This window comes from Neopelma chrysocephalum, unplaced genomic scaffold, assembly GCF_003984885.1.
Source record: "Neopelma chrysocephalum unplaced genomic scaffold, ASM398488v2 Primary Assembly neopelma1_24, whole genome shotgun sequence".
Taxonomy (NCBI): domain Eukaryota; kingdom Metazoa; phylum Chordata; class Aves; order Passeriformes; family Pipridae; genus Neopelma; species Neopelma chrysocephalum.
Genome location: NW_020897693.1, coordinates 40,873,256 through 40,898,171, shown reverse-complemented (window position 1 = coordinate 40,898,171; position 24,916 = coordinate 40,873,256). Strand labels below are relative to the sequence as shown.

General features: G+C 40.5%; 1 protein-coding gene and 1 long non-coding RNA gene across 5 annotated transcripts in view; both read left to right on the top strand.

Annotated features, from left to right (window-relative positions):
* The window catches only part of CCDC88C (coiled-coil domain containing 88C), a 100,406-nt gene extending 85,557 nt beyond the window's left edge, over positions 1-14,849 (top strand). The window contains exons 22-31 of one of the 4 annotated variants that reach the window (XM_027673505.1): positions 829-1,015; positions 1,249-1,394; positions 2,609-2,698; positions 3,469-3,710; positions 7,619-7,801; positions 8,169-8,237; positions 9,000-9,068; positions 9,821-10,122; positions 11,217-11,324; positions 12,546-14,849. In XM_027673505.1, coding sequence (XP_027529306.1) covers positions 829-1,015; positions 1,249-1,394; positions 2,609-2,698; positions 3,469-3,710; positions 7,619-7,801; positions 8,169-8,237; positions 9,000-9,068; positions 9,821-10,122; positions 11,217-11,324; positions 12,546-13,556 — 2,407 coding nt within the window. In that variant the 3' untranslated portion in view covers positions 13,557-14,849. Of the gene's footprint in view, positions 1-828; positions 1,016-1,248; positions 1,395-2,608; positions 2,699-3,468; positions 3,711-5,275; positions 5,540-7,618; positions 7,802-8,168; positions 8,238-8,999; positions 9,069-9,820; positions 10,123-11,108; positions 11,325-12,545 lie in introns of those variants that run through there. The other 3 variants (XM_027673495.1, XM_027673513.1, XM_027673521.1) reach the window with 3 other exon arrangements.
* An 822-nt stretch (positions 14,850-15,671) lies between these two features.
* LOC113963303 lies at positions 15,672-23,821 on the top strand. Its single transcript, XR_003532730.1, has 3 exons — positions 15,672-15,909; positions 21,545-21,658; positions 23,695-23,821. It is a non-coding gene; the product is annotated as an uncharacterized LOC113963303 (long non-coding RNA).
* Positions 23,822-24,916: the final 1,095 nt, after the last annotated feature.

Here is a 24,916-nt window from a genome sequence, read left to right as displayed (position 1 = left end):
AAACATCCAGGATCCCTATATCCTTGCCACTGTTCATACTACGAAGTTGTTTTGAGAAACAGTTTGGTACAAGTAAGGGGCTAAAACCATATCAAGTTAAAGTAATGTCAGGTTGAATCATATTTAAAAGTCACATGTTAAGTCGAGTTACAGTTGTACAAGTGTACTTTAGAACACTGCAGAGAGGTTTCCTCAAGTTTGCTCTTTCTAACTCACTGTCTCAGGGACAAAGAAAGATGTTGCAAAATGTTGATTGCAGTGCTGGCAGAGAGGCAGGCTTAGCTGATCTGTCAGCACATACGGAACCTAATCTTTTTTAATTATCTATTTATTTATGTCTTCATTATTTGTAGACATTTTTAGATTTATCAAAAGCTGTAAAAGAATACCACAGTATCATCTTATATGTGAAATACTACAGTGTTTCACAGTTCAGGACACTTAAATACTCTTTTTTTATGCATCAGGAAAAAAAATAACCTGTGAGCGTTTATTTGTGCCAAACAGAGCTGCCTTTATATATAGGTGCTCTTAAATACATTGTGCCTCAGAAATTTGTGGTGTGTTTCTTGCATACTGAGGAAATAGAAGTTTTATGTTTCATGTATTTTCTTTTCAGTTCTTTTGTAGAATTGAAGTTTTTTTATAATGCTATTACTACTTTCTAATAAAATTCTATTATATGCTTAGAATAAAAATGTCCTTAGGAGTTATTCTTTGTAACTATATTTAATTTAGTGACAGCTGCAAACTGGTGGTGTGGTCTTTGAATGTAAGGTCCTTTCTGTGAAGTGTCCTTCACAAACCTGTTGGCTTCTTCATGTTTAGGGTGAATTTCTTGCACAGCCAACTAAAGGCAGAGTATGAAGGGCTGCATTCACACACTAAAGAGCTGAAAACTTCCTTGAATAACTCTCAGCTGGAGCTGAATCGTTGGCAAGCTCGCTACGATGAGCTGAAGGAACAGCACCAGTCCATGGATATCTCTCTGACCAAGCTGGATAACCACTGCGAGGTGAGTAGCTGTAGGTATGCAGCTACTACTGCAATCCTGTTAGAGAGCTGACAGTCATTGTGTGAAGTTTTTGACGTGCTGTATATGGAAGGTCAAACTATATGACAACACCCCCATATACTTCAAGTTTATGGGGTTTTTATCCTAGGTTGCCATGCTATTGTGTTAGCTTGATTATGGTGCACTCCGGGGAAGCCAGACCAGAGGAGAGATTAATTTGTCTTGTTTAATAGCTGCTGTCGCGTCTAAAGGGAAATCTGGAAGAAGAAAACCATCATCTTCTGAGTCAGATTCAGATGCTGAGCCAGCAGAATCAGATGTTACTGGAGCAGACCATGGAGAGCAAGGAGCAGTATCATGAAGAACAGAAACAGTACATGTAAGAAAAGAGATATTTGAATTGTGAAACCTAAAAAAGGCCATCTAGGCAAACGCAGAATACAAATCATCTATCAGGAGTAGAAGGACAGGAAGCAGAATGATAGGTCTACTTGATATCTGGCTGAAAGAGGGGATGTTTAAGTAGGAGATACATGTAATGGGAGAAGACACAAAATTTCTTCATATTGCCTTCCTGCAAAGGAATGTTCGGGAGACACCTGGGCAAGCACAGCTCTTTTCAAATAATATAGATCAACCTATGTGGAAAATTTAGGTATAAAAGATGGAATGCTAAACTCAGTGGTACTTCTCAAAGAAGAGTGGTTTTGGAAAGCTTGGAAAGAGTTTGAAAAACAGCTGAGTTGCTACAAAAATTTAGTCTTATGAGAGTCATTTTATATTTAAGTTTATGAATAATAGCAAATATTCATACTCCTCTAGTTTTTGTCATTTGTATTTTAAGAAATACCTGCTTTGATGTTGTTTTTAAGGATGCATGTATGAACATACATTACTACATCCTTCATGCACAGGGTGACACATTTAAGTGAGATACCCTGCTTAAAGATACTGTACATTTACGAAGAATCCTATTCTCACTGCAAGTGAATTTCTGTTATTGGTATGAAAGAAGGAAGAAAAGTGTTGTTAATCCTAAGAATTTTAGTCTAAGCACATCAGGATGATGTGGGAGTTCCTGAGTTGAGTTTTATATCAGTACTGGCTTATATGGCTGAAATTTTAGAAATTATTTGCTGCAATTGGCTGAATATGGTTCAGATGTTGTATTCTAACATATTTATCCTGGTGTCTGACAGTTCTGTGATGGAGGTACATTTGGCCTACTACCTGAATGAAAATAGGATTTGCCAACTTCCACTGTGTAGGTTAATAAAATAATGAGTAAAAAATACAGTTAATCTTAACATCCCCCAAACAAACTCTGACTGAGGTATTAGTGAGTAACCTAGCACCACCATCTACTGTTGTTCTTTCACCTTTCGTGCTTATTGCACAAAAATCATCCATCAGCAGATTTGGTAGGTTTTTGCACTTTCTAAACAGACTGTGAATGAGCTCAGGAGGATTCTGAAGGTTTGGGATAGGAAGATATTTCAGTCTCTTTCCTCTCTTGGTGTCTCTTGGTCTTCAGTTTTTTGATTATGCTTAATTTCATACAGTTGATTCAGAATATGCTTTTCCCCCTCACAGTGATAAATTGAATGCCTTAAGGAGACACAAGGAAAAACTTGAAGAGAAGATAATGGATCAGTACAAGTTCTATGATCCTGCTCCAAAAAAGTAAGTCCCACATGGGTTCAGTTCTGCTGTTGTACAGATTTGTAAGAATAAGAAAGGGCTTTCTTTAACTGGGGATAACAGAAACTTTATCTAAATAAGGGCAATCTTCACTATAACTCAGCAAGCTATTCCCTGAAGCAGCAGGTTATGTTAATGTAGAGCACAGGACCTCGTGTGGGGCCCTCTGTATTAATACAGCAATCTGAAACAATATTAATTGTGAAAAAGCCACTTTGCTCCTAATATGGTGACTAAGCAGCACTAGGAGCTTCCAAAGCTGCTCTTTCAAAGGGGATAAGCAATCTGTTGGTGAGAAAAGACTTAAAAAATTATATTAAAAACAACAAAAAAGAGCCAAGCTAATTCCACTATACATAGTTCTGAGTGATAGCCTTAGGAAAGAGAGGGATTCAACTTTAAAGCAGTTTCAATTTCTTTCCTCCTCAGTCTGTTCTGTAGTAGAGCTTTTTGCACTGTTAAAATGTCTCATGTGGGTCCATATGTGTAATTTAGAATTCTAGCAGAGGGAACAGTTGTCTTTCTCACATTCCTCATGCCAAAGAAATATTTCTGTAAAGTAATTTTGACTTCAGGGGAGAAATGGATCTCCAAGCTCTGTGAAATTTGTGCTGCATTTTTTTAGCCTTTTCATGACAGTAAACAAATAAGAATGTAGGATGGCTTGATGTTTTTACCCCAGCTGTAAGCTTCTTTGGGGAGTATTTCTTGTAGAGTTTTCTGAATTCCATTCACAAAACCTGCTTTATCAGGAAAAACCACTGGATTGGAGCCAGAGCCTTAGTCAAACTAATCAAGCCAAAGAAGGAGACTACAAGGGAGCGGTTGAAACCAGCAGCAGAAAGCCCCACATGGCATTCTGAATCCCCAGAGATGGTAAACTCTCCATCTGCCTCCCAGAAATTGAAACATCAACACGAGTCTCAGGATAATACCTCTCAAGGGTCAAACCCTATAGAAGAGAGAGAGAACCCTGGGGGTTCTTCAAACAAAGGTAAGGAATGCCCAGCCTAAAATCAGGAGCTGAAACATATTTTTAAAAGATGTAATATATAGGATATGTTAATATTCAGTCATATTATATTTTAGGGGGGGGTTGGCTTTTTATTTGTTTTGTTTTGTTGGATTTTTTTACTGAAATAAAAGTATTAGTAAGCAAAAACCCCTGAACTAAAAATTGCAGTAAAATCTAGAAGGTAGGGGGTTGGTTTTAATTCGATTTCTTCCTTTTATCTTGTACTTCTTCCTTCAACTTCAGTATGAAGTTTCTTGGTTTGCCCAAATGTATTGCATGTTACTGAATAAGTTGGTTGAAATACCTCATTTAATGGGGTTTTGCAGCAAAGCAGTTTCAATTTAAAACTGTATCGTAAAGTAGGCTGCTTTTTCAACGGGCACGATCTGGCTGACAGCCACTGCCAGCAGGTGGTGCACATGCAAAACAAATAATGTGGCAAATGCCAACTTAGCGTAACCTGGTTATTTTGGAGGACTTTGCCATGTTTTCACTTCGAATCAAACTAGGAATTTCTTAATGTAAAATGATGAAATGATTTTTTGTTTTTTGAACACTAAGACAAATGTAAGGAAGATGGAATGATTACTTTTTCTGTTTAGTTAGTTTATACAGTAAATCAGGTATTCCTAATAATGGGAAAATTAAACTAAAGCTCCTCAAAATAAATACTCTGTCATCCTTATTAAAGGTAATATATATCCCAAGCTTTGTTTATTCTATTGAGAACATTGCTGTCGGCTTCTAAATATAGATAATTGTTCTCCAGGAATACTTTTCAAGAGGCAATTTTGAAATTAATACTTGAATAATAATTCCTGTCTTCCCACCAAGGAGTGTGGGAAACAGAAGGGGAGCAGCTGAAAAAAGTAGAATTCTTGTTATAAACTACTGCAAGTATCTGTCTGTCTGAAGTTTTTGTTTTGTTTGGGGTTTATATTTCTCTCTCCCCATTCTAATCCTTCAAGGTCATTTATTCACTTAAAATAAAAACACATGTTTCAGATCACTCATGTGATTTTAGATGTTGAGGGTTTAATATGTGTCTGGATTTCAGCATGGGAATTTGGGCTTGGGTTTCCACAGAACTAGGCCCTTGTGGAGTGCCAGAGATAACAGAAAGTCTCTCGGGCTTCATTTGTTTTGATGTTATGTGAAACACACTTATGTGGAGTTCAGGAGCCATCAGTATTAAAGCCTAGAAGACATCTAGGACATCTGAGAATCACTGAGTAATATGCACACCTATTTGATTTTATATTATTAAGTAAAAACATTTTGGGTGATCTAACAGTAATTTCTTAAAGGACTTGCTTATATTTTATGTGTATGTGTTAATCTATGCGTTAATCTGAGTCAGATTAGCTATGATTAACTATGCATTCATCAGTCCTCCAATATAGGTGTTAGTCATTGTTTAGCCTGTTTGTTTTTACTGGTTGTGTAGTTTTTGATCTGTGTTAAGACGCTAAGTTTTATTTACAATGCTTTTATTTTACCTTTTTTCTTCTTCTTTTTGGGATACCTGGGTGATAACAATTTAGCTGCACTGCGCAAAAAGATTGCCTTTTTGAGAAGCAAAAGCAAGGATAAAGAAAAGTCTCCTAAGTCTCCATCGAATCATCAGTCTGTCTCTAATCGGCTCCGGTTCTGGTCTTCTTCCGACATCCCATCCTCTCCTAATGAACCTCTTTCTTTCCCGGAATTGGGAGTTTTCTAACACCTTCTCTTTAGCATTTATCTTCATTTATTTCTCAGAAATATTTAAAAAAAAAAAAAACCACAAAAAAATCCCACACATCTTAAAAGAACACGCACATTGATAGAAACACTCAGCATGTCTTTACAATACTCTGAATACAAGCAAAGATTAGTGAACGTGGACTTAAGTTTTCCTGTAGAAGATGAATCACTATTGCACACTGTGGATCATTTCTTCAATGCAGCACACTTTTAGGGGACCTCATGGCATACAGTTTGCGTATGTATATTGGCTGTGGTGCATGTTGTAAGTAAGTGAAGTTGCTGTTCGCTTCGATATTTTCTTGCAATCACATATTTGCATTGTGTCCAGTTGAAGTGTTGAACTGATTTGCTTTTGCTATGCTTTCTACAGTGTTGTAGTCCTACTAAAATACAAATACAGTCTCAAATCCTAGAGACTTTTCCAGTATTCTGTGCCACTAAATGATTACAAAAGGCAGGATTTTTAACATCTTTGTCTGCTTTTAAATAATCTAGCTTTGAATACATAGTGGAAGCTACTGGAAAAATTATTCTCAGCCAACTGTCTTGATGTTTGCATTCAAACATGATATTTAGTAAGGTTTTACACTTCCAACTATGAAAATTCATCTTGAATTAAGATGAAGTTTCAGTTTCTGCTGCTTCAGTTTCAACAGATTTTTTTGGAAGAAGAAAGTAAATTTGTTCTCTTAAGACAGGGAATAACCTTCATCTTTGATCCATTGCCCAGAATTCTTGTTGCCTCACAGTCATGACCTAATGGCTTCTGAAATGAGTGCAGGTCTAGTCCCCACTCTGTTAGAGAATTGTCTGCAGCATGGACAGTATACTACAGCAGAGAGGCCTAAAGATCTCATCCCCCTTCTTAATCTGAGAATTGTCCCTCCGTGGCACAACCAGGGACTCTGGCAGAACAGCCTGTTGCTGCCCATTTTGGGATTTTTAAAGAATGTTTGTTTCTCGGGCAATTAATATTTTTGGCATCTATGGAAGGTGTTAAGTGCATCTACAAAGTCCATTGGAAATACAGATTTGCATGCCAAGCTTTAGCCAGTAATTGCCCCTCCAGGCACAGCATAAACTTCAGTTCTGAGAGCAAGTGCTGGCCCTGTGCTATTGAGCCTACACAAACAGTGGGAGAAAACATTGTTCTTGAAGTCAGCTTCCTGGAGCCATCTAAGATGACAGTAGCTTGATCCATTTCTCTAATACAGCTTTACAGCTGCTCTGTGCTTTAAACTGTGTGTCCATTGTCTCCACAAGCTGTTTATTTTGACTGCTGCATTCTGCTGTGTTTTCAACATTTAGTTTCTATTACTTAATCAAGTATTCCATAGAAATGTATAAAATGCTAGAATCTTGCATCTCATTAAGTGTGTTTTCTGTAGTAAATTCTTCAAATTTTGTTCTATGTGTGCCTTAAAGTATTACATTCACATCGCAATAAATTAATTAATTTACCTCATCAGTAGAAAAGAATTTTTCAGCTTTCTGAATCTAAGTAGTATTCTAGCAGACATTTTTTGTTGTTCTCCTGCTAAGATCCCCGGAACTCCACTTAAAAATCATTGCACCAGAACATCATAAGAGCAGCAGAGTTTTAACCTTGTAAAGACTGAGCTCTTACCCACAGCGAACATCTAAACCTGAAAGCAGTTAGTTCAGTGTGTGGATCATGCTAGATAATTTCCAAATCAGCATTATTTTTCTTTGAGTAAGAGCGTGACTACTGTCAATCCTTCCTTATTCTATTTTATTACTGAAGTGCTTATAAAATGTACCTACAAGGAATAATGTTATGGGAATTTCACACCTCACTTATCTTTTCTGGATTCATGTCTTTGCTCCTTTTCTTCCTCCTTTCACGGTAATTGTTGCATGTATAATATCAACCCTCCCACCAGCACTAAGCAGCCCTTGTCACTCCCACACTTTACAGAGAGCACATATGATTGACAAGCTGGTGGCAGAAATTTCCTATCCACTACTGAACTGTTTATGGAAAAGCTTGCAAAACTAGCGCCTCTGTTGTGCAGTTTTTTTGTGCCTGCTTGTCATGTTTGTATAGGCAGATAAATAAAAATCCTCTAGTGCTATTTTTTTTTCATTGAATCTTATTTATTTACCTCTTTCCCTATCAGTGCTAATGGACCTAAAGCAAAAAAGGAATTCCCATCACGGAGGCAGCAATGATAATGTTGAAATCTCAGCAGACTCTGCGACAAAACCCTGCTGTGTGGAAATGGGTCCTAGAACTTACTCAACCTCAGCTATTCACCTGCACACTTCCACCCCCATCTCCAGGCTCCAGAGCAGACCAAAAGGTGTGTGGTGCATTTGATACACCAGCTTTTAGTGCCAGTCAGGCATTTCGTAGTTCCTGCAAGGCTACTAGTGGCATTCAAGTACAAAAACAAAGCACTAGTATTTTTACTTTATCTTCTTAATGGTTTAATTGATCAGATACAGGACTTCCTCAGTCTTGTAATGTCACCAGCTTGACAGACCACATTTGAACATCAGTGCTTCTGTGGTTCCCTGCCCAGTGGATAGAAGGTGGCTGCTCTTCCAATGTTGGGTCTGTAAAACCTGTTGACCACCTCAGTCTTCTGCGCTGCTAGAACGCATTGGAGACCGACCTGAAGGATTAACTTTTCTGTGTTCAATATTACCTTTTATCTTCTTTTCCAGGCTATAATTCAGAAGATAATCTATGTGAACAGTCCCCTGAGGTGGAGTTGGCAAGCACCAGACAGCATGGTAAGCTTATAGCATATATGAGTGCTCTAAACGTCTGCATTAAGACCTGTTTCATAGCATCCACGTGAACTGTCCTAGAATATTTTAAATTAACATAATAGAAGGGGATGTAGTAATGCAGCACCATTTTGGGAATGTGAATCTGAGTATTTCTGATTTTCTATTGAGAAGCTTTTAATGGCTGTTTTGCCAAAATAAATTTTAAAAACGAATGCTGACATTGAGGCAAGTTGCCTTGCCCCAGCAACAGACTTTTTAATGCATGTCCTACAGATTTGTTGCTGATTTTTCTGGATAGTGTTCAATTCCTTTCTTAAGGGAGTGAATCCGCAATACAAAAAATTCGAGGTGTGGATGCACAGTTGGAACACTTGAAACAGCAGTACTGCCTGTTTAGAGATTTGTGGAAGACTTAATTTGCAGGCTGGCTGCCAGCTCCTTCCAAAGAAAACTGAGAAAGAGACAGCAACTTATTGTTGAGCTTTTTCAGTATTTACATTACTTTATAGTTGCTGTAAAAAGAAAACCCAAAACATATTTCTTTGTGCAAAAAATAACTGAGATAAACAAGATGGATGCTAAACAACTTTAAAAATGAAAACAGTTTCTACTCTGTCCAGATTTTGGCATCCTCTAGATATTATGTTGTTAATGTTTTTAGTTGCACAGGTCCTATTTTAGAAGGCAGACTGTAACCAAGTCTTTTAGGGAATCAGAGGAACTTAAGATCTGTTTGTTCTACGTTTGATTTGTGTTTTTCAGTGTCCAGGCCAAGCAGTTTAGAGAGCAGTAGGAACGCTTCCAGCAGTAGTTCACCTCTCAATTTAAAAGGTAAAGCTTTTACAGCTGAGTTGTGACAAACAGGAAGTGAAATCCCATGAAACTGTATGCAAAATGCCATTTTCTTTCCAATTAATTTTGAAGACTGTTGTTTTGAAATTGTAATGATTATGAAATCTGGACATGGTTGTCTTGGGAATCAAAACTGCTGGCAAGAAGTACTTTTCTAAGATTGATTCTGGCAAGGGGTGGCTTTTAAGGCAGGAAGTCTAGTTTTGCTTCAGTCTGACTGGCATCAATATTGTGGGAAGTATCTGGCCACTCTTAGACTCTTTACAACAATGGGTCTCTGTGGTTCTTACTCTGTACAACACTTGTGTATGGAATCAGTGTGCTCTGGAGATTTACTTTGCTGAATTTGTGCATCCTTGAAGGACACTGTGGAGAAATCTGCTTTCTGCTTTCCCACTGTCAGGTGCTGGCTTTCAGATCACACAGCCAAGACTGGGAGATCTTCTAGTGACACAGGGGTTGTAAAGAGGCTGCCAATTCTATCTGTGTTATTCCTTGGAGAAGTAATTGTGTTGGTTTAACATAGAGGCTCCAAGTATGTGCTGTAACACGTTTACTAGTCCTGATCTTTCCAAGTTCTGATTGCCTTGAGCTCTGTAGGAGAAGTAAGGTAAAAAATGCCACCCAGTCTGTGTTGAAATAACCCTGAATGATAAAGTTTCTACCTCAGTAAGAAATCTACTGAAATGAGGGCAGAGCGTGTCATTAATGATAGTTATGCTTCTCCTCAGGTTCGTTAGACCATATGCATGGTAGAACTGAGAGCCTCAGCAGTGAAGATATGGTGCCAAGCAGAGAGGCACCAGCCTTGCTCCGAGACACCTATCCCCTTCACTCTGCTTCTGCCATCTTAAGCCCCAACAGCAGGCAAGAGTCCTCCTCTCACCGGAATGGTTTGATCTCTTACGATAAACCTCAGAAGAGTAACCCATCTCAGTCTTACCCAGGCAGGCAACGGGCTGCCTCACCTGGCAGTGAGATGGTAACTTTGGAAGAGTTCTTGGAAGAGAGCAACAGGCTGTCTCCACCAAGTGTAAGTAAAGAGAGCTAGATGGCTCATTCCGGATGTCAAAAAACTGTTCAAAGCTGATTCAGGAGAATGAGGCCATAGGGAAACAAGGAAAGACAAGATGATCCTTGTTCATATGTGTGAGTACTGTTGAATCTTGCAAGATGAATGAACAGTTTCAATAACTAAAGCAAGATTAACTTTCACATAGCACTTTGCTCACTTATTTTGATGTATCACCTATGACAAGTCAGGCAGATAATTCACTGCAAGTGCTATGTATCAGACTGCTGGGACTTTTTACCAGCAAACACATGTGGTCAGGGTTTTGTGTTAAATCATCATCAGTTCTCAGGTCCAGGTAGTTTTATTTATGAACTGGTAAATTTTCTGTGTAATTTTCAGCTGCTAAATCTATAATTAGGAACGAAACCTAAAATAGTTTTCAATTGAAGTGCAAAATATGCAGTTGTTAAAACCATCTCTTAATCTGAAAATATCAGTGCATATGAAAGAGAATATTTTTACTGCCAAGGAAGTTCTTGATACTTTCATCATGCTGCACGTTTATGTTTTGACTGGCACTGCCCTGTTGGTTCAAGGACTGCAGGAATATGTCACTTATTGAAGTGATCAGAAATGAAATGTTTTCTAGATGGCATTTATCTTTCACTGCTCAGATGTGCTGTACAGTAGTGAGGCAGTGCAGTATTGAACATATTAATATCTTAAGAATGATTAATTGGTAGTGTAAGTGAACAGATGTTTCTGTTTCATGAATGCCTTGGTAAAAGTGTTGAAATCAGCAGAGCTGTATTATTTTATGGCACCAGTAAATTTTGGTCCTTGAATTTTCAGAGCAATGTTTAAATATACCTCCTACTCCCTCATTATCCTAAGTACAATTCGTAGCTTATAGAGATGTGTAAAATTATTATTTTTGTGTGTGTCTGTAACTACCTGACCATGTCTCCATTTTCATTCTTTCTGTCATCCTTGTTCCTTTTCAGCATCGGCGCAGTTTAAATGAGAGTGAAATGATTTCATTGCACCAATTTCTGTTAGAAGCTGATGCACTGTATCCCTCTTGCTACTCCCTATGTCCTTCCATTCCTCAGGAACATTCGCAGTCACTCGAATCGCTCCTCAGTCATTCATGTCCCGACAGCGTGAGGCACAGGACAGGCAGGGGGAATAGGAGATCTGCTTCACTATATATCCCCAGGGTATCCATTGTTCTTGTTATGAAGGCAACAGCTCCAACTTACTACAGCTTTTGCTAGCATATTAATACCTATAGAAGCATTCTGTAACTCTTAGTTGTTAAAGGCTGCCAGATCACTTGCATTAATTGCTCATAAAGTATTTCCAGTGCTTGTTCATACACATGCGTGTTTTTGGAGGACTAGTCATTCTGCAATGTTAATATGTGTAACAGCTGTTTAAATTGAAGTTAAAAATAACCCTCACGCTTTAACACTTAGTTGAGCATAGAAATCTTCACGCTGCACTATTACCACTGCTGGTGTTTGCTTCTGCAAAACGAGTTTTTTTGACTGGAAGACATGTTTGGCACACTAGCAAAGTGAATATATTAAACTTTAACATACTTCCTAGAGAAACAAAGTAAATTTCATGAGCTTGTTCAGCATGTTTTTTGTGAAAAGAGCATGGCCCTCAACTATTCTGAGCATGCCTTGTACTAATAATCCAAAGGCAGCGGATCAAACAGCACCGTTTTTGGCTTGCATGGACCATCCCCATGAAATATTCATTGTATGGGGTTTTTTAATGCCAGATTAATTGTCAGACTTGAAATTTTAAAAGTTCATTGTAGGCAAACAATCATATCTCCATTTTTGTAAAGATTTTGTTTACATTTTATTATATTGTACACACAGCTTTTAGCATATATGGTATATTGACTAGGAGCGGTGAGGGGAATCAATGGAGAAGGAATGAAACTTTCTTGTAATGCTAGCACATCTCCCCAAGATATGGTCTCCTGTTATGTTCCTGAAGTTATGGTAGAGAGTTATCCAGATGAACTGTATTCTGGGAGATGACAGACATCATTGATATCTGCTGATACCAGTGCTGATGTCATTAATATGATATTGATGTTACAGTGACAGTGACTGATGTAAAAGGAAGCAAAAGAGCTGCTGTCCAGCTTGCAAGTGAAACAAAACTTTCAAAAATTATGACAATTAACCTGGCAAACAAGGCTGTCATGATCTCATTATGATGAGCATGTTATTCCTTGATTTGGATTTATACCCATTTTAAACATTTATCTCTTCTGTTCCCCACTTTAAATATAAAATCTATGGTTGTATTTGGTTTGAATTAAGTGGGAAGGAAGATGATGTGAACACAAAATCCTGTGTGATTCTTTAAACAAAAAGTGTTGTCATTAATGTGACGTACATGTTTTCTCACACCAGGACACCTCCAGTAACAGAGATGACTTGCTCAGCGATTATTTTCGGAAAGCAAATGAGCCTTCAGCTACTGGGAACTTGCTGGTTCAGCCATCCAGAAAGGAGGCTGCTAAGATGCCCACTAGTCTTGTTGCTCCACCCGTGAAGATGACCATTGTCAATGAAGAAGGAAGAACAGCTAAACCTGGAAATTACTTGAAGCCAAATCTTAGACAAGTGGAACCCACTCTGGCAAACTCCCAGGGGGGGTCCCTTAAGCTTCCTCACACACCACAGCACCAGCCTGGCAGCGGGATGCGGCAGATGGCACAGCCTCAGCAGCCTGGAACCACGAGCAAGAGGAGCACGTCCCTGAGCAGAGCATTCAGCTTAGCCTCTGCAGACCTCCTCAGAGCCACTGGCCCAGAGACCTACAGGCAGGAGAGTGCTCAGAAGTCAGCAGAGCTGCATGGGGGCAAGGATGTTGTCAGTCAGAGCACCAGGGCTTCTGTGCCAACGAGCTCCCAGGCAATCTTAAGAGAGAGGCCACAGTCTGCAAAGGTGGCAGGTTCCTTGCAAGGTGTCGATTCCCGCTGTCGGCAGCTGGACGCGAGGCGCCTTTCCCTGGCCCCACCGAAAGATGAGAGGCCACTCTCCTTCCCTCAGTTCTCTGCCTCTCCCACTGCATCCACCAGCAGTCTGAATGCCCAGCAACCAGAGCATGTGAACCCTGGGCAGCACTACTCATCTGCATCGCACACTCTTTCAAAAGTCAAACCCAAGCCAGCCCCTCGTACTGAGGAGGTGACCACAGGGGCCCCTGGCAGAGCTGTTTCCAGCAGCACTGAGGGAAATGCTACCTTAGGGCATGGCCAGGGTGATGCCCTACTTACTAAGTGCCAGGGTAAGCTGCAAGAAAGCAGCGCTGAAGCTGTAGAGGAGCCTGTGAGAGGAAGCAGCTCCACCAGCACTCCCGGGTCTCCTGACCCCCAGGGGGATCAGCAGACGGTTTGGTATGAGTATGGCTGTGTGTAACCCACAGATGCAGCTATAGTATGTGTGTTTGCTATGGCTGTCCAGGTAACATTTATCTAGACACTGTCAGGTCTTAAAAGGCATCACCTGCATGCTGCTCTGAGGGTTCTCTGGGTGCTCTTTCCTAGTTAGACAAAGTATGATTAAGAGAAGCAAGGAGCAAAACCCCAGCCCTTTTTCTGACACTGTTGTGCCTAAAACAAAGTGGAAGTCTGGCCTAATCTCATAGCAGACTTGGCACCTGATTCTCATAGGTGCTGAGCATTCCCCAGTCCAGAGAAGCTTACCAGGGTCCTCTGTCATTGCTGCACTGTGCACCCTTTTTGCCTGCATTAAAGAAAAATTTCACAGGTTGTATGTGTGCTAAACCCAACCCCACCACTGATAAATAATTTAACCATTCTGGAAAGGTCATATAAAAGCCAAACTTCTCCCCCAAAACCAGAACTAAGTGCTTGGCTTAAGTAGTGTAAAGATAAAGTTGAAGAGCAAAAGTCCGTGGCTTTAGCCATGGATCTGGTAAAATCAATTCTTTTTGCCACAGCAACATATTGTAGAGGTATTGTGTAGACTTCAAGGGTCACATCTCAACCTTCCCCTCTGAGACTGTATAAACACAGAGGTCAGCCTAATGACCCCACTGCCTTCACTATAGCTGCAGCTCAGTGGATCCTTGACTCTGCAAGCAGAGTGGTGCTGCCTTTTGAAACTTGTTATACCTTTTATACGAACACTGGAACTAATGCAGCCTTTCAGGGGAGGTGCCATTTCAATTGCAAAGGTGGCATCTCGTGTACAAAAGTGTCTTGTAAGTATGTATATAAGAAGCTCAAGTACTGTATAGGAATGCTGTGTAAATTGTGTTATTACATCCTTGTGTGCATGACAGCCCACATCCTAAGTGGTATGTGGGATTTTGTCTCTTAGAAATCCTTGTTTATGTCTCCAAGAACTTTTCTCAGTATAGAAAGCAAAATAATTTTGTATACATGTGAAAGAAATATACTTCTAAAAGTCTATTTATGTGCAAAAAGTTCCTTGTATGTTTCTGTCCGGAGTGTCATCAGCTGCTTATTGTATATATGATCAAATGTGTATCTTTGATTCCATGTTTGTAAAGCTGTTTTTCTTGCAATAGACTAAATCCTTTAAAAAATACTTGTTTTGCTGGTTCTGATTTAATTTAGTAAAAGCTAAAACTGATTCATTTGATGATGTTTTTGTTATCTAATATGTAGCGATCCCATTCTGGAAACTACAAAATTGTTTATAATAAAGCTCAAATAAAATAGATTGATGATGTACTTTTTTTCCTTGGAAAAATAAAAAAACCCCACAAAAGTGTGATTCATAGTGCTGGATGGACATCTGTCTGCAATAGCTCTTTGTAAGCCTCAGTATTGATTTGCATCTCTGTGTGGCAGAGTTGCATTCATTTTTATAATGTTACCATGGAAAGTGCATCAGAAATCTTTTCATTTAATTGTGACCTCTTTACTGAAGACTTTAGGAGAGTTGATTATGCAAATTAAATGACTTCCGGGTCACTGTAGAATCAGACCATTAGATTTTTATGTTTCTCTGACCACTTCAGGCGAGGCCAAACATGCTGTCAGTTTTGACCAAGCTTGTATTTTGTACAATCTTTTTTGTGCTTAACTCTCAGGATGCCTTAAAAAGTGAGAAATTATTCATCTTTCAACATGAAGAGAATGGCAAAAGGCACTTTCTGCCTTCTGTGCTGTGTTAATTGTAAACCACAGTTTTGCAACAAATTTAAAATTATGTGCTATGTGGCAATTTTAGAACACGCTGAGTGATTTTGGTAAACTGAAATTCTTCTTACAGAAATTTGCTCTCAAAATGGATTCTTGGCTAGACCACCAAGGGTTTAAGACTGGTATTTCTCCTTTGTTTCAGCTCCCTTTTGGAGGGCATGTGCAGGCTGGACTGCTGAGGAAGCGATCTGTGAGTTGTCAGTTACTGTAGATCTGCTTTTGCTGTAAATACCTGCCCGGTGACACACCTTAGTTGTCAGTTTACCTTTTCAGTTCTAGTGAGTTTGAATAAAAACGCAGTAAGTACTTACATAGTACCATTCAGGTATGAGAGGATTTTAAATACAGAGGTTGTACAGTGGAACAGCTGTTGAAGCTCACAGTGCTGTGGCCCTTAGGCCTTCCTGGGAATGTTAAGGAAAGTTTTGGTGTAGGTGCTTGTCCTGCCATGGCAGGTGCAGTTATTTTGCAGTCTGCTCAGTTTGCTAATTGTTGTCAACTCTCCTTTGACACACATGGTGGCTCCCGGGCTGACGTGCTCCCACCGTGTGCTGCGCCATCAGGTGAGGAACAAGGTGGGTGGGAGAAGGCCTGCCCACGGCTACGGTGCTGCTACGCTTTGTCTTTCTGAGCTGCCCGGAGCAGTTATTGGTGGGATAAAACATGTTTTGGTGTGTGAGAGCTCACGCAGAGGAGAAGTCAATTGTGTTTAGAGAGAGAGAATAATCAGTAAATCCTCCTGCCTTTGTGCTGGTGGAGGTGGTGTGAGGCACCAGCTTGTGTGAGGTGGCAGGAGCTGCTGGTAGAGGTTTTCCTGTGGTGGAAAGGGATGTAGCAGAGCTGCCAGACCATTTCTTGATTCCTTCCAAGAAGTGAAGGCGAAGTAGGTGTTCCAATTTGCACAGCTTTGAAGGCTGCTGAGACCCCCTATGCATGGGCAGGGAGCCGGGCTGGGCTGTGGGAAGGCCACAGATTGAGCCTCCAGCTGCAGCTGTGCTCCACTGCCTGTGGGACACCAGGGAAGAGGGACCTCTGCAGAAGCCCTGGGCTTCAGCACACTGGCTTTTCCCAGCTCTGCATGGGAAAGAGGATGCTGACATTTCCTGACACGGAGGGAAGCTCTCTGAAGGTTGCTAAGCAGTGCTTTGAGTGGTTCTGGACGCAACACTTCAAGTAACGCCATTCAGTGGTGGGAGTGCCTCAGTTTGTATATGTGGCTCATTAATTCTCTAGATTGTGTTTTCTATTACAGGATAGATTTTTGAATGGGATCCTGTCCCAAGGAGGCAGCTAATAAGTTTCCAAGAAAGCCAAGGGGATGTGCCTTTGGCAACACCCACACCCTGTACTCTGAAGTCAGTGAAGCTGCTTGACACGAGGAAACAAATTTTGCTTAAAATTGCACATGCTGCATGATGATGATGATGATGCTGGTTTGAAGTAAAAGGCTGCTGTGGAAATGGCTTCTAGGGAGTTGGTGTGCTCTGCAGTGACAGAGTAACTCCTTATCAAAAAATCCTATCTTTTACAGAGGCACCGTGTCATGGAAACTTTTTTCTTGTTACATATTCTTCAGCTGTTCCTCAAACCTGGGACTTGATTGTGAAGTGAACAGACCTTTTCTGATTCCAGTTAATTGAGAAGAATTAAAAAATAGAATTTACTTTTTTTTTTCTGTAATGAGGGAAGTTCTAAGTGCTAAGGATGTTGTAAAAATAGCTGCTACTTAGCTTAGAAAATTGATGCATCAGGAAACAGCATGTGGTTGGAAATTATTTCTGATTGTTCAGATGTTTGGAGGCATGTTATTTCAGCCACAGGTAAATGACTTTAAGACAGAACATGGCATAAATCCTCCAGAAATCATTAGTTCATGGGAAAGGATTACAACCTGGACGTTGCACTGATGTGAAGATATCAACACAATTTCATTTTTTTTTCTTGTTAAACATGAACCCAGCTGTCCTGAGGGCATTTGAATTCTGGTTTTTCATTTTTAGATGAAAGGGGGTGGGGGGTGGAATCAGTAATAAATTTCACAAAAAAAAATTTGTCCTAAAAATTGCTTCTCTGCCCACCAGAATAATAGAATATCAGTTCCTAGCAGCACTGGAGATGTTCAAGGCAAGGTGGAAAACTTGGGGATGTTTTTACAAATTGCCAGTACCAGGCAGAACCAACCTGACCTAACAGTGCAGAGTGAAATAGTTCAGTTACTGAAAATAACAAATGAAGTTATCATTATGAAGGGTTGCTATACTAGTGAATTAGACTGGGATGTGAAGGTCTGTCTTGAAAGTTGGTACTAGAGGCTGCCATAAGAACTAAGAGAGAATGGAGTCAGCTGTAAAAGGGCGAAAAAATTTATGCTTTAAGAGAATACTGACAGGAGTTTTAAGTGACTGTGAGAAACTATGGCAAGTTTTGCAAAAGTAAATGGTGCTTTTCCAGTCAGAAGGATTTTTTCAGAAGTATGAAGAGAACAGTAGAAAACAGAGAGCTGCTGTTCACAAGCTTCTCAAATGGGAAAGTCCTTAAAAGGCTAACCCCTGTCCTAAAGACTGAAATGTAAGTTGATGAAGTGTGACAGAAAGTTGAGGTTTGTTCAGATTTGGAGGATTGTGAAGAATCCCATTAAAGAGTAACATGGATGAGTGAGGAACCCAGTGGGAGACTACTTGTGCTTACCCCAGCTGAAACATGGAAGAGACAGTTTATTTATTGACTGTTGGGGGCTTTAGGATATAGTGGTACGGAGGCAAAATTGGGATTTTACTGACAACAGGACAATGAAAATGTTATTCCACAGAAACTAGGAATGTAAAACATGTCCAAAACAAACCACAAAATGCCATGGAAACTAATGTCAGCTCATCATTCCCAGATGTTCTGATTAGCTCTAGTTAAAATACTTGCACATTTTTAACTAAAGAATATCATAACTGAGGATTATGTAGCTCTGATGGTGAAACTGTGCCAAAATACAGACTGTGTGTATTGCATACCAGAATGAGGAAGAGCCATAGATCTGAGCACTGGGACTAGCCTGTGAAAAGCTGTGTTGCACAAAGGGAAAGCAAAAGGAGCTCAGCTCCCTCTTCTGTGAGTGACACCCTATGGGATGATCTGAAAGTCGTGCTAGAGGAAAGAATGCTTGGGAAGGGTTATGTGTGTTTGATGGGAAACAGTATATTTTTAATGTATTGGTATGCTCTTAAAACCACTTCTTCTAACAACAACTATGTATGTGTGTGTTAGTAGAAAATTCTTTGCATAAAATATTCAAAGGAGCTTCCTTGCCAGATCCTGTCCTACAGCTCAGATAGTGCAACCAGCTACCACAGTCTGGTCAAGCCCACTTCATCTCTAGCAACTTTCCTTCCTCCATGACTTCTCCTTTACACCACTAGACACTTTTCTGTTCTTCAACCCTGAGTGTTACCTTTAACTGTTTCCTACCCCCGAGTTCACTTTTTTTACCTTGTTTCCCTCAAGATCTAGTTGCAGGTTACTCTTTCCATGCCTACTTCCATCACTAAAGATCACTGTCAGCCAGCTTTCACATTTTTGCCATTTTTCCTCCCTGTTGTCATGTCTGTATACAACTCTCCCCTTGCCTAAGTATCTCTTACACAGTCCCATCCTCACATCTTGAGATCAGTTTGTAGTCCTGATCTCAGTATCTGTTCTCAGTGCTTTCTGATGCTTCCTTAGCTCCTCATCTGCTGTTGTCTCAAATGTTCCCCACACTGCCTTGCTTTATCCTTCTTCAGTCTGCTCAAACATTTTGCCCAAATACACCAGTGCAATCAGGTCAAGGGGCCTTTCTTCCCTCTCATCCCTCCATAGTGACCTTGCAGTCACTGCCTTCTCATTGTGTCTCTTCCGCACATCCTCCTTTAGCTCATTTGTACTGCTCCATTTTGCTTTTTGTGTTTGTGACAAATGATGACTAAGCCTTGAGGTAGCAGATACACCACATGCTGCAAACCACTGCAGGTGTTTCTGAAGTAGAAGTTGCATGTCTGCATGAAGTCTAGAGCCAGTCTTTTTTTCAGATCTCAAAATCTTATTGAGATGTCTTTCAAACATTTCTTCATTACAATAAATACAGAATTCTACAATCTGTGCAGAGTTTTAATGCAAGATCTTATAATAATTTCTAAGCTTGTTTGTTACACATTTTAGGACCAGCAGATAGCTTTGATAGCTTTGTGAAAATTAGCTAGCACTTAAAAATACTAACAGGATGATAGGTGCGTTTAAGAAGGTCCATATCACTGTTTTGCGTAGTGAGGCAATATTGTTTCTATTTAGTCTTCAGTATTTGTAACAGTAGGAATTTTCACATCATTTTCATTGTTTTAGAATTTCCTTCCTTGCTTATTTTGGCTTCTTTAATTGAAAAAAAACCTTGGAATTCCTGAAGCCCAGTTCCACTACCCACATTTAGCTCCCATGAACAAAGATTCTTTTCCTTGTTTATTTAACCAACCATATCAATGGCAACAGAGTCCCATTTGGCAGATTCTGACTTCCCCTCAGCCTCCCAACCTATCCTATATGAACAACTGGTTGTTCTCTTCTTATGTAATCAGGCAAATGAATGAAAACAGATACCAGTAAGACTTTATTGTATCAAATTTCATCCACATGAAGCTTTGTAACCAAAATCAGAAGAAATGTTACCTTCGCGTGTTAAACTCTAACAGGTTATATCTGTTTAACACTGTTAATCTGGAAAAGGAGAATATACTTAGAAGGAAATATAAAACTGAAAGTGAGAAGGAAAGCAAAAAGTGAACTCAGTGACCCCTGTCTATTGTTTTTAGCACAATGTCTTTGCAGCAATGTTTTATGGCTAACACCATTATCTGAAGAACTATGTACAGCCATACTTTGACTGTCTACTGCAGTTACTGAAGATCAGGGACTGTTTTATCCTTGAAGTATTGGTAAAAGGGCATTTAGGCCCCATCATCCTCACTGCGTTGGGGCACTGGTATATGGGTCACCTTATGACTACAGTTCTTCTCAAACTGAAATTCCCAGATCCATGCTAATAGGGGGAAGAGCAGCAACACAGGAGTTCCAGTCCATGTGGCTATCCTTCCTGAAGAACTCCACTTACCTGTGACCAACCTTCTTTTCCATAGCTGAAAGGAAGTTCACGCATACATTTGTAGTGGGTCCAGCTTGTTACTCCCAACACGTCCACAATCATCCATGGGTCCTGCACACAACCAGTAGTTGCAAGGCCACACATCAAAGCCAGTGTCTCTTTAGTGGCATAGTTGGGGAAAAAATTAATTCAGTCTTTTCCATAGATGATAGCAAGAACAGAGATATTCTAGCCTGGACTCTGGAGTAGCTGTGATGACTACAATATTCCACTGCCCTTGCCTCTTAGATTTTTGACAAAACTTTTTATACATTCTGATAGTCTTTGCATAGAAAATTCTACATTCTCAACTTCCTTTGTATCTGTGTATTTGTATTGTTCAGTATTGTGAACAGAAACAAGCAGAGCTTCAGGACAGATGTGTAAGGTTCATATCACTTCATTCTTCACTCTTACTGTAAGAGGGAGGCCTTTCTCCCTTCATAGGCAAAGAGAAGAACCAGTTACCTGCAACTGTACCACAGGGCACTCTAGGACAAGCCAACTGCCCCTCTACAAGGCCTTAATCCTCTGCAGATGATGACTGCTAATCCACATGTATTGGTAGGGCTCCAAGTTTACCTCCATGAAGCCCATTTCTAGTGTGCAAAATGAAATTCTCTGTGTTGGATGTTGGCAGTCTAGGTGCAAAAAATTGTTAAATTATACTTTCAGTGTAAATGAAACGTTCCCTGCCTCAGGAAGAAACCAGAGAGGCATATGCTGTCTAGCAAAAAACACCTAACAACCCTGTGGGGATGGCTTGCTCTCCCTATCTAGATTACTGACTCCTCGCTGCCCTTCCATGTTCCTACCTCTGCTGAGGTGGGCAGAAGTAGGAAATGTTGAGTGCTTTTGAATTTTCATTTTGAAGGAGCTTGGAGAACACCAGCATGGCAAGGACAGAGAATTTCCTGCTTGTCACACATTCCTGTGACAAGCTGAGATGATCTCACACTGTGTTAACATGCTGAGCTTTAATTTGTGGCAGAAGATGCCCAGTTTTCCTGAGTTCCCAAAGGTGTTGCCAGTCTTTTCTCACCTTGCAGAAAGTAGCTGCTGAAGGTGCCAATTGAGAGCCAGTTTGATAACCTCTGAACCAGGAGAGAATTTATACCTGATGAGGGATGGTCTCACAAGGAGGATCCCTGGAAAGGGATAAGGTAGGTTGAAGCTTGGTGCTTTTCTATTGGAACACAGAGCTGAGCTGTGTTGAGTCTGGAGGAGTGGGAATCCTGCAGGCTTTGAAGGGAATCTGGGAAATCCCATGAACTCAGGCACTGAGAGGGAGGAGACTGTGTCTAACCCTGATAGCTGCCAGCACAGTGGCAAGAGCAGATACCTGACATTTCTTCTGGAAGTGGAAAGGTGGCCTGGGTGATTGAGCTTATTTGTGAGATGTGTGTTAGGCAATAGCATTTTTCACTGGCAACTCTTGAAGCCAAGCTCACCACTTGGGGCACATTCTGGGCATAAATTCTAGGGCATTGGTCCATGTATGCTCCCAAAGCACCCGGAGTACAGATCTGAGGGCTGCTCATGTGCTCTGCAACAACCTGTTGCCCTTCTAACCTGTGGAAAAGGTTAATAACACATGGTGCCATGCAGACTGGAACAACAGCAGGAGCAAGGGAAAATAGCAGGAGAACAGCTGGATAAAGCAAGATACCTGGCTGCAGTGAAACCTCTGAAGCAAGTGAAGCTTTGTGTTGCATGGCCACCCCTGGAGGCAGTGTAAGAGCTGGCCCAGCAGGGGCTCTAGGGTGGTACCAGGAAGAGCAGTAGCAAGTCCTTGTTTCTCAGCTACACAAAATGGGAATGTCTGTGTGGCTTGTCACTGCAAAAGAGAGAAGTTATTTATTTTCCTCCTTTCCTCATCAAAATGGGTGTTTGAAAGGATTTAAATGAAACTTCATAGGAAAGTTGACCCTCAAAAGCAAAGGATGGATCAGGTAATTGGAATCAAACAAAGCCAACACTGCCAGAAAGGACCTCCACTGGAATACACTTAGAGAGGGATGCTGATGACTGGAAATGAGACCAATGTGAGTGAGCAGAGGTCTGGAAAATGTGATCTACAAAGAACACTGGAAAGTGGGGTTGCTTAGTCTGCAAAAGACTAAGAGGGACAGCATGATTAATCCTCAGACATTTAAATGATATTGAGAATGGTAGCAATAGACTGGTTTTCATGTATATTCACAGAAGGACATGAAAAAGATGAATTAATTGGAAACATAGAAGATAAATATTTTTGTATTAGTGCAAGCTTTTCAAGAGCAGCCCTAGCCAGGGGATGGAGACATTGCCAGAGGAGAGGCAGAATCTTCCCTAAAGGCTATTTAAGAGAAACTAAAACTCTGGAAGAGGTAGTTTAGCTTTCCTCAATGAGTAAACTAAGGAGATGGTCTAAATTACCTCCTTTCTGCTGCATTTGTATGGCGTCTGTGACATTTATAACACCAGTTTAGCTCAATTTTTTTTGAAGCTTGCTGCTTCTGGTTTTGACACATGCAAGCCAGGAGCAATTCAGTTCAATGGAGTTACTTAATCATCACACGCATTAAAATGATTTGACCAAAGTGAGCAAAAAGCTAGAATTGCCACTGGCACCGAATAATAGCTATTTGTCAGTTTTAATAACTACTGTATAATTCATGGAGATAAAAGGCTACAAAAAATGTTATTTCTTTTCATTTTCAAAGTTTTAAATATGGCCCAGTATACAATTGCTGAGTGCGTGTGTGTGATGGAGGTGGCAACAGATCGTTCTGCCCCCTTGGAAGTGATAAGGGCAGGTGGCCCATGCCACCAAATCCCTTTATTTTAGTGACCTGCTTTACAGCATCTGCATGCTTAGATAAGCAAAATAGAATGGATATAAAACCAGGGGTTTTCTGCAGTTTATTTTGTTCTGTAATTTTCTGAGAGGGAGGTTTGTTGACGTGATGGTACTTGCAAGGCCTGATTTACCAGATGGACCTATATTGTGTCTGATGACCAAGGCTCTACTTTCTCAATATTCTGGCCACCTGTATCCAGCATCTGTCTAACACATCTTTGAGCATGTTCATCATGACAAGACAATTGAAACAAAGGTGGAAATTAGGAAAGAGATACTGCCCACGATGTCAGTTCCACCGGCGCCTCTGCTTTCCCCAGCACCCAAAGGGTAATCGCTGTCTGTGGATCTTCTCAGGGTTTGTTCCCAATCTGCAACCTGGACTCTGCAGCAGGTGAAAAACTTTCCCTGCAGCAGGTGAAAAACTTTCCCTGCAGCCACCAATGAGAACTGGACACCACAGTGATCTCTGCTCCTGGCAGGCTCTTGCAGAAGGTAAGTGGTCCAACATAATGCCCTGTGTCTTTTTACTGCAGAGTAGCACACATACTACTAAGGAAGTAATTGCACTTCATTTTTTTAATATTATCTTTTATAAAATCTGTAATAAAAGAGTTGTAATATCCAAGGGTACATAACCATAGATTAAAAGGCACTGGAACAAATGTTTTACTTCGCTTCCTGAAAGATCACAGTGCGTTTCATTTTCTTAATATCTGTATTCTTATGTATGTATATAAAATACATATAAAAATAAATAATAAACACTAAATGAGTACAAAATAAAAAATTTAAAACCACGAACAAAAAACAACAACAAAAAACAAATCAGAGGAGGGAGCATTCCATGTAGTCCTGATAAATTTGACACCAACCATTCATATTCCCTAATACTGCACAGGGTGTTCAGCCTCTGGCTGTGCTCCCAGGAGCCTGTGCCTTGCCTGTTCAGCCAGGTGTGGTGTCTGCCTCTCTGACATCCTCAAAACAGCATGCTGAGCCTCCAAAGGACTGTTCCGTGCTTGTTGCAGCCTTTTCTGGCCATGTTCAAGAATTCCCTATTTTTTCTGGTGCATCCCTCCTCAGAAACTCAGAGGGGTTCCTTAACCCTGTGGAATATTTTAGACCTCGGATCTGCCAGAGGCCCTGGCAGAGGAAGGGCTCTGCCATCTGGTAGCCTGTCATACCTGAAGAGCCCTTTGCCTGTGTTCGGAATGTAGAATTATTTTTGATCCTGGTTCTGATGTTAGCCATGGGTACTGCTGGAATATTTCCAAGTTTTGTAAACACTCTTGTATCCCCTCCCTATTTTTGTTTGTTTTATTTTTTTCTATTTTGTTTCTGTGCTTATGTCACTCTGCTTTCCACCAGGTTGGAAATGGAGAACGTCTTGGAGTTTCCTGCTTAAGGTTTCTGTTTCCAGGCTGGCTGTCCCTGTCCATCCTTGGAGCACTGTCGCCCATTCCAGAGAGCAGAAGGGAACTCTGGCTAAGTGCTCTCCTGAGCGTGCAGTGCCACTGGTGTCCCTACAGCAGCATGGCAGAGCGCTGCAGAGGGTGAGTTATATACCAGTTTGGGG